At 39.0% G+C, this 9,940-nt stretch overlaps 1 protein-coding gene across 3 annotated transcripts in view; it reads right to left on the minus strand.

Annotated features, from left to right (window-relative positions):
• The window catches only part of rapgef4 (Rap guanine nucleotide exchange factor (GEF) 4), a 34,514-nt gene extending 24,810 nt beyond the window's left edge, over positions 1–9,704 (minus strand). Inside the window, exons 1-6 of one of the 3 annotated variants that reach the window (XM_034213426.1) lie at positions 9,468–9,704; positions 9,351–9,381; positions 6,557–6,605; positions 5,698–5,840; positions 5,522–5,610; positions 4,876–5,022 (exon numbers count right to left, since the gene is read on the minus strand). In XM_034213426.1, coding sequence (XP_034069317.1) covers positions 4,876–5,022; positions 5,522–5,610; positions 5,698–5,840; positions 6,557–6,579 — 402 coding nt within the window. In that variant the 5' untranslated portion in view covers positions 6,580–6,605; positions 9,351–9,381; positions 9,468–9,704. The remainder of the gene's footprint in view (positions 1–4,875; positions 5,023–5,521; positions 5,611–5,697; positions 5,841–6,556; positions 6,606–9,350; positions 9,382–9,467) is intronic. The other 2 variants (XM_034213425.1, XM_034213424.1) reach the window with 2 other exon arrangements.
• Between the last annotated feature and the right edge of the window lie 236 nt (positions 9,705–9,940).

Here is a 9,940-nt window from a genome sequence, read left to right on the forward strand (position 1 = left end):
AACAAAAATCACAATTGTGTGTTCAATCCCGGTGCCCATCGGAAGCAGGAGACAAAGGGACGAACAGATTGATGACGAGGCCATCTAAGCTTGCGCCAGTGTGCCTGTGTGTGCTGAGCTCGGCTCATGTCTGCTCTGTTAAACAAACAGCACGCGGCTGCTCGCTCCCAGGGTTGTAGCAGTCAGCAGCATAAGAAAATAAACGTTCATCGCATGCATGAGAGGTAACCATAGAGACTAATACATGCACTGGCATGCACTACAGTCACATGCAACACACATTAACACATATTGAAAAAGATTTTGGTGAAAAAAGGAAAGATATACACTGAATAGTTGACATGGACAGTCATGAATACATAATAGTATCCATTGGTTCATTAGGGCAATGCTGTGCTCACTCTGGTATAGTATTGTAGGAGAAATCAACCAAAGCAGGATATATCTGTGAAGGAAGAGGTGAAAGAGGAGTAGAAGGAAGAAATGGGGGTGTTTAACTTTGTTTAAAGAGACTAAAGACATGTTTTTGAGATTTAACTAGAAATACAGCCTTGAGGTTGTATTCCTTTGACAAATAGAAAAGTTGCAGTTTACATCAAGGTCAGTACAGACTTTTATGTAGTGAAGACTTTATTATTGTATAAATATAAAAGGAATACAAAAAGGGAAGCACATTTCCCCATCTATTTCAGAGTTATGGTGTTAAATAATTGCCAAACATTTGACATTGACATGATAGCTGCAAAAACAAAAAAGCTGTAAGGTCACTGTGATCTTGACCTTTGACTACGATATTCTAATCAGTTCATCGATGAGTCCAAGTGGACATTAGTGCCAAATTTGAAGAAAATTTGAAGAAAATCTGCCTCTCTGCGTTCTTGAGATATTTTGATACAGAGAATGGATAGGCAGGAAACCCACTGTTGCTGGAGCTGAGACATAATAAAGCCTGTGTGATGTAGATAAACTTCAATTAATTACCCAGACTGGAAGTCGGAAGTTGGAGCCAGTTTGAGAACTGACTGATAAAGTCTGATGCCATCAGTAACAAGATACGACATTAGCAATGGTTCTGCTTTGCAGCAATACTGGGAAGAATAAATGAGCAACAGTGCAGGGAAGAATCATTTGGTGAAACTGTTCTACTAACAACAAATTGTAAAATTATTGGGGCTATTGTAACGATTACGTGTCAGCGAGCTGATTATGTGAATGTTGACTCGATAGCCCTTCAGTCACAGCTTGGTCGACTTGCAAAGCAAAGCCAGCTCAGCACTTATACCAACAGAAGATCCATGTATTGATGCTGACGCTGTAAATAGTTCATGGTTTTTTGGTGAAGTACTACTGGAAACACTACTTAGGGCAAATACAGTGAATAAAAAGTTTATTTAGAGAACCAGGCTTGCAGGAATGATAAACCGACGTGAAAAGTTCAAACTTGCTTATTGCACTTGCATATAAGATGCATATTGAGTTGTGATGTGACAGAATCTTGATCATACATACACATCTCAGATTAAAGGCAGAGAAACGTCTACACCTCCAGCAGATGAATGTGAAAACCATTATACAGCGTACAACAACAAACATCCAGTGGTGACTGGTCATTAGGGGCAGGGGGCAGCCCCACCTAGTGTCAGCAGAAAGTATTAAAATAATGATTACAACAAAATGCAAAAAATAAATTAAAATATATATAAAATATATTTTAAGATCATGTTTAATCATCTGATTCGTCTGTACATTGCTGTTTTGGTATGTGTTCTTCTAATTAGTGTCTACAGTGTGTGCCTATTGAGCTGTTTGTTTAGACTTTAGAGCCATGTGGGACAAAACCCGATCCTGCCCCTCCCTCTCACTGTCTAAGTGAACGGTGACTGTAAAAACTACACTGCGCATGCTCAGAGTATTTTCCTATTTAATGTGTGTGGCAAAAAATAATGACCATAGGGGCATAGAGCTGCCATCCCCACCATACGTCATCTCACATAATTCAGAGCTGATTGGCTGTAAGTATGTGTGCCGCGAAAAGTGTGGTGTGTGAAGAGCAGGTGAAGAGGAGGAGAGAGACGCGTCCTAAAACCAGGAAGTAAGCTGCGCATGGCTTCCCTCCCCAAAAAAGCAATGAGATTTCTCCATAGGATTTTAGAAAATAGCTCAAAAAAAGATCTGTGGGAAACGTAGCTGTTAGATAAATGTACGTTTTGTTCAGCCGGATAATATCCACATGTCTACCCTACTTTTATAATTTTCGAATCATAAATCCATCATTTAGATTTATGATAGACTTTTGAAACTACAAGAAGATAAGGAGGACTTTTACAAAAAAGTAAGAGATTTTTGTCCAGAAGGATAGGCAAATGGACTTCATCTTCAAGTCAAGGTAAGACCACAATTATATTGAAAATGGGATCTTACTAAGAGAGAACAATTCAATATTTAAATGATAAAATTACATTTTTTGGGTATCCTTTTGTTGAACTGTCTGTTTAAAATTAATTGAAGCATCAGACAAAAGAGGCTTTTGAAAATAATATAATATTTTGATTTAGGTCAAAATATAATATTTGTTAACCTGAAGAGTCAGTGCCAGTGCCTCACCAGCCATGAACCTCACTGCAGAAGCTTATATATAGACATCTAAGTTTTTTGTGCCCCACCACTTTTGTACATATAGAAACGCCACTGCAAACAATGAAGTAATAACCAGAACAGTGAAGGGGGACAATAACATGATACAGTGGTGGGTGATAACATTGTAAGGAGAAAAATACTCTTCAACAAAATTAGATTTCACCACTAAGCAATAGAGCTGGAAAAGACGACAAGATTAGGAATAATTGACCTAATGCGGTCAACATTATTGTTTAGAAAACATACTATATTAACCATCAGAATGAACAAAACTGCAGCTGCATAGGTGAAAATGTTAGTCAAAAAGGGTTAGTGCTATTTCCTACCTACATTCTAGGAATTAAGTGCAACTACACCATTTACTTTCAAGGGAAAAACCCTCCCATGACATCTGGGAAACACTCGAAACTACGTCATGTTATAGTTGAATATCACAGTATCACTATACAGTATATCACAGTGCTCATTACATCACAAAACAACCAAGAGATGTAAGGACAAGAAACAACAGTGTGGGCGGGCAAAATCAGAGGTCGCCTCAGGGCAGAGGTGAAAAGTGTAGCACAGGAGTGTTTCCACGTGATCCTCCGCACACATGGGTAAGTATCCGGTCAAACTGCTGCTGGCCAGTGCACTGACACAATGATCATCTAACGGCCGGCCACTCATGCCCTTCAGCCCCAGAGGAAATGGGCTGTCTCTGTCAGTGAAGCAGCCCAGTGCAGAGGCTCCAGCAGAGAGGAGAGGGGTCGCTACACAGCGTGAAGCCCAACAACTAACACGCAAGAGATAGCAGTGTGTGGTGACCAACAATAACCAATACTGCTCGTCAAATTAAACAAAAAAAATCTGTACTATTACAATATTTATTTATTTTTTCATTACTTTTCTGTCCTGAATGTACATTTTCTTAAATACTGTCTTTTTGAGTACTGTTTTTAGTTATATTATTTTATGTTAGGCTTCCACTACAATGTAGAGGCAAATATTGTACTTTTTATTTCACTACTTTCTTTTTATAACTTAAGTTACTTTAACTATTGAGATTCAGATTAATATTACAAAATAATAAACAAATAGTTAATTATGTATGATAATAGGTTAAGATACAACTTTTTGGTTCCTTTATTGAGCTACCTGGTGAACATAAACTCATTTACCAGCTACAACATTAAAGTGAACCCATAAAGCATCAAAACATTTAATATTTTAGGTATATTTTGATGCCAGTACGATTATACATTTACTTACTGCAAAACTATTCTGTGTAACAGAGTGTGTGTACACTGTATTACTACTTCGGCTTAATTAAAATATCTGAGTATCTGTGTAATTCATGTGTTGACTGAATTAGTGCGTATATTAAAGACAGCAGTAAACAAAGAGCCAGAATGATTCTCCTCAGAACTTCACCTCCATCTAGTGGTCAGACAGCATACACCTTCTAAACACTGATAAAACTAGTATATTGTCAAAAGCTTACACATACTTCAGACCATTAAATTAATAGAAATGTGAATCTCACGCTATTCCTCGAGAGGGGCACAACAATTATTCATGATTGAACCTCTACTAATCAACAAGGCACCTTGCCTATACACCACCTACGCTTTGGCTTGTGCTTAGCTCCATTCGTCACGGTTTTCACATTCAACATGAACAAACTGAGACAGGTGGCTGTTCCCTGGCTTACAGCAGCCCCCTCAGTAGGTCAGAGACTAAAGGATGATTAGACAAAGAGTCTGCCTTTAACGATCCACTCAGCTGGGCTTTTTCCTGCAATCAATTACCTTTACATAACATCAAGAATCACATTTGCAATAAAATATGTAAGAAACCAAATGTCCTATTTAACATGTTATTGCAGGTGATTATATGAATAGGATTCCTGTTTTATAACAGCCTCAGAATCAGGCTGTATATTTGTTCACTTTATTATTTAATTGATAAAGTGTGGGGGAGTCAACACAGATACAGAAATCTAGGACTAGGCTAACATCAGTCCAGAGTTAAATACATTCTTGGTGGCATACCTTGTGTATTCTTTAATGTCTTTTGTTTCTTTAATTAACAGGGAAACAAACTAAAAAACGTGGACATATTTTGCTTGCAGCCCTTCAGATCTTGATACAAGCAACTACCTTGAGTTAATCTCAGATATGTGTCACAATCTGCAATGTAGCCAGAGAATGTATGTAGGGCAATACAAGTACAGATGGAGCAGAGAGAGGAACTCACCTCCCACAGAGACCTGAACTCCCTCTGCTCGATGCGTAGGAGCTCACTGAATTCCCTCGTGACAATGGTGGCATGCCGGGGGGTGTTATCCAGGATGGACTCTCCAAATGCTGTGCCGGTGCCCAGCGTGCATATAGTAACAGCATCCTGTAACAGAAACAGAGAGGAGGCTACACATGGATCATTCCTCACTAAGGATACAAAATACAGCTAGAAAATATGCCGTTAATTTAAGCATAATTTTATGTCCTTTTTCTGCTGGATGAAAGGCCTTTGTGTGAGGCACTTGAGAAGCATTGATCAGATCACTCTCAAAGGCTACGGGCAATCAACTGAACACTTGTGTGATATAAATGGATACACTCCAGTGTGCAGAGAAATTACTCCAATCAGCTCCTAGACAACCTGACTGAGGTGGATTAAGCTGCAGTATTAAAAACATTAAGCATTGCTATAAACAGGATGCTCTTTACAGCCCACACTCCGAACAAGCTTGAGGTTAGATGGTGAATTTCAAGTGTCGGACAAAATTATTAAAATCTTCATAGAAAGACTGTAACATTTAGAAGATAATGCAGTTTTTAGGCCCAAATATCCACACCAAAGTACATATCTTAAACAAAAGATAGATGTGTATCAGCCGTACCTGATAACTTGATGTCTCTGAAACTCTGACATCCAGTGAACCAGAGATGACCGCATACCAGCTGGTGCCAATGTCTCCTTGGCGATACACTAATGATCACAGCAGATAAATCAGCATGTTTTTCGTACGGTACCAGATTTACAATATGACAGTTTCAGATCCTGTTTTTGACTTACAGGTGATGCCTTTCTCCAAGCACACATAGAATCCACACTGGCAAATCTGCTGCAACAAACTGGGGTGAAATCTCTCAAAGGCCTTCACATTTTTCAGGCGAGCCAGAATTGTGTCAACATCTTCCCCAGAGCGCTCTGCTGGCCTGGAGAAAGAAAAAGAATACCATACAGGTAACTGCTAAAACAAATGTACATACTGTAAGGTACCTACAGTATATAGGCTGCAGAGACCATCAGTCAGTGCACGTTGGCCTGGTTTCTGAAACATCAGACATTATGCAGGAGGGAGCAGGGGCGGTTCTAGGGAGGGGCCAGGGGGGGCCAGTGCCCCCCTAACACTGACCTCTGACCCCCCTAACAATGAAAGGTTTTTTTTGTTTGTTTTTTAAATGTATATTTTCTGGTACTCGGTTTGCCAAAAACCGCAGAATTTCGTTGCTGTAATGTGAGATTGTGCAGACACCCTTATGTAAAGTAGAGATGTAACTGTTCATTGCCTTTATTTTTATATAAATATGGTGTGAGTGCAAACATTGCACTATAACTTAAGCTGAAGCTAACAGTAATAACTATAAGATCTATCTGAAATAAATAAGTGTACTGAAACAAATACCAAAAACTGTATTGCATTGTTTTCTTATGCGCAATTACTTCATACTGTCTAGTTCTCTTTTTCGTCCTGCCTTTATTGTGCCCCCCTCAGAAAATAACTGGCCCCCCAGTGGCCCCCCCAGTCAAATTGGTCTAGAACCGCCACTGGGAGGGAGGTGAGTGAAATTTCAATTCTGGTTTCCTGTAACAGCTCCTATGTCATAACTTATAATAACATTTGTACAACAAAGAGGTCAAGAATTCATACCTGCACTCTTTTGTGGTCTTCATGAAATTAGACACTGAAGAAATATGTGCTGTAACACAGTGAATCAAGAAACACAGGAAGAATGGTAAAGACATCATATTTCATGAATCTATATCGTAATTTTGATCAAATACCCATAAATTGTTCAGCACTAATTTTTCTTTACTGATAACTATCACCTCTTGTGCCGCACCTAGTAAAGCTTAGGAAGTTTAGTCAAGAAGAGTCGTTTTATTTTCCAACTCAAACAGCTGAGTGATCATCTCATTGCTGTCAAATGTAAAATGATAATGTCACCAAAGACTTGCATGTCTCTTCAACTTTTCCTTTTGAGTAAACTACGTCAAATGAGATCCCAGATCAATAGATCATTCCGAAGCGTGTTAGGTTGAGATAAAAGCTTTTTTTCAGTGTTTAATGCTCAACATTAACAGTCAAGAATTGACTATGAGGAGCTTTGCAAGTGTTTGTGAAACGTATCTCCTTTAGCCTTTACTCAAACTGGCTCATGCTCCCTGACCATTTTGTTTTAAGTGTTTTATCCCTCTCACTCCTCTGTTGCCTGTATTACATTGCCACAAATGTGTTACACTGCATCTAGAGAGTATGATGTAACATGTGGGTGGTTGTACTGTAGCTTACATCACTTTTGAATCCATCCTTTAAAACATAAATCAAACTGCATCAAAAGTTCATTAAAGGAACACTATGCTTGCTTCATTCCTTCAACAACCATCTGACTTATAGCTCTATATTATGTCACAGTACAGTAAGTGTTTTCTCCAAGCACCTCATGTCTTCCCTAGCAACCTTATCTCTTTGCTTTGCTCTTCGTGATGGGACTGAATGATCACACCTGGTCCACTCCCATAGCATTAACTGAGTAAGCCTACCCTGCATTATATCAGCACTGCGTACACAGGGGGGCAACAGAGAGATGTGTGGGAGCCCGTGTTTCAAAGCCAGGGTGTATATTTGGAAACCAACCAAGTCAAAACAAAATCAAAAAGTGCGGATTTAGAGTCTGAGTGAGGACAGAATGTTTTCATCACGAGGCAGCTTGTTGCAGTATTAACACTACTTAACCTAGAGTAGCAACTGTTTCTCACCTACAGTGCAGTTACAGAACGTGAGACTGCAAAGTGTAAGATAGTTAGTAAAATGTGGCAATATTAACAGCTGTGGTTTTTGTGCTCACTTGTCCAATACGTTTTCATATGCTGTAAAAATCTGCATGGAAATATATATGTTATCATCTGACGTTGATTTTTTGTTTATCAGAACAATAAAGTGAAGTATATTTGCTACAGGTGTTTGCTTGGAAACGGAGGATCATACTAGAACCGTTTGATTTGAGCAACAAAGGCATCTTCTAGATCCAAGCAGAGGATGTCACTGTGTAAACACATCTGGAACACTGCGTCACCTTGATGTTCAAAGCTGACGCACTTTGGACCTTTTGTTTGTCACAGCCCCTTTCTGGTCCATTTACACCTGAGCTGCATCCAACATCCCTGCCTGTTTGGCTCCTAAAGCACTCATCTTCACTTTCCAATATTTTCAATCCAAGTGTTTTAATTCAAAATGTAAAATACTAGCTAGTGCAATGCCTTAAACACAATATAAGGACGGTGTGAAATAAGGGATTATGCACTTATTTGAATGCACTTGTGTTGTTGTGTATGTTGGCAGTTGTCTCTTGTCATGCACTTTATATCTTGCATTATAATTCCTTTTGTTTTTTTATGCGGCAGCCTTTATGTCTAAAACTAATTTCCCTAGAGAGAAATAAAGCAATCTTGACTCGACTTAAATGAATTAATGTGGATATCATGTACCCAAAGACATTGCTGTCTAGATGATAGACATGTACACTATAGTTGTGCGACACTGCCTATGTCAGTAGTGATGCAAAAATGATGATGATTCATAAATATGTGAAAGACAACCCTAGTGTGTTTTTATAGCTTTCAAAATCAGGCTTTGTAAAAAGATGCCTTTTTTCAAAGCAGTCCCTTGCAGCTGCTGGGTGGTTTTATATCTCCTCTGGCAGGTGTTCATGCAGTAGCTTCACATGCTGGTCTAGTGTTCTGCAGTGATTCAGGGCCGAATTCAGTCTAAAGCCTATCCACATGCAAAATATTTGAATGGATTCCTGACAAGAATTGTAGTCCCAAAAGTAATCGTATGGTATATTAGCACCAACATATCTGGAGCATTGTTGTCCTAGACTGTGTTGTAAATTATGTACCAATTAATCAGGTACATGTATTATTCAAGCAGTCAATATGGCTCCTTCTCTGCTTTTTATAAAGGTCATATATGATCTTAGCATTACATGGTATCATGCTAATAAACATTTTGTATTTTTTTTTAAATGTTAACATACTCTTGTTAATGTAAATTAGGCATGTAGGCCTACCTTGTATGCAAACAGTTTTAGGTAACAGTCAAAGTATTATACCTAGACATCAAAATCCAAGTAGGTGAGTAAGAGTCTGCAACAGCTGGAGGGTAGTTTATCAGTCAGTGATTCATGCAGTCAGTGGTAAAAAAATATATTTCAAACAGCACAAGCCTAAAGTTAGTGGCATTGTTAATTAGATTGTTGTTCTTCACAGCGGTCATTTAGTTTGTTTGCATGGTTTGCAGCCCAGGACTCGTGTCCTGAAAACGCAACACTATGCTGACATGGCCTTTCAAGGATGCCTAATTCAATCTCAGGAACATTAAGTCTTAACTCCGTTGGGAAATTAAAACTACAAAGCCAAACATCTCCTGAAAGCTCCTTAACTTAGCTCCTGAATCACAGCGCCGAAGCTCCGCTGGAAAAACAGAAATCGCGTTAATATTCCATCAATCGTCGCTTGCACAGTGGCTTGAAACGAGCAGCAGTGACATATCAAAATACCTTTTATCCAGACAAATAATCCACTCGGCAGATTCCGAAGAATGTGAAGAAGTGTGTGCTGCTACCATCTTTGGATCCTGCTGCTGTGGAGGTAGAGAGGGCTGGACTAAAACATCTCATGTGCCTTCAGTCTTCACTCATTCCCCGCTGACAGTCAGTGAGCTGCTGTCCCCAGATCTGCTGCTGCTGATCTCTACAGCTGACCTGGAGCAGACAGGGAACACATGAGAGGGGGTGTTCAATGTGAAGCCAGTGAGTGGTGAGGTTTAGTTGCTTTTGAGAAAAAACGTGACTCACTTTGCTAAGCTGAAAAAAAGGAGGTAAGTTTATTCAGCCTTTAAAGAAACAATTAGAAAAATCACATGCTGCAGAAACAGGCAGAGAAACGATTAATATGATGGTGGGAAATACATCTGTCTCTCATTCATGTTATTTACTTTGTTTAGATGATAAGTCATAAAACACATTGTGAT

The sequence above is a fragment of the Gymnodraco acuticeps genome, unplaced genomic scaffold (genome assembly GCF_902827175.1).
Source record: "Gymnodraco acuticeps unplaced genomic scaffold, fGymAcu1.1, whole genome shotgun sequence".
Lineage (NCBI taxonomy): Eukaryota > Metazoa > Chordata > Actinopteri > Perciformes > Bathydraconidae > Gymnodraco > Gymnodraco acuticeps.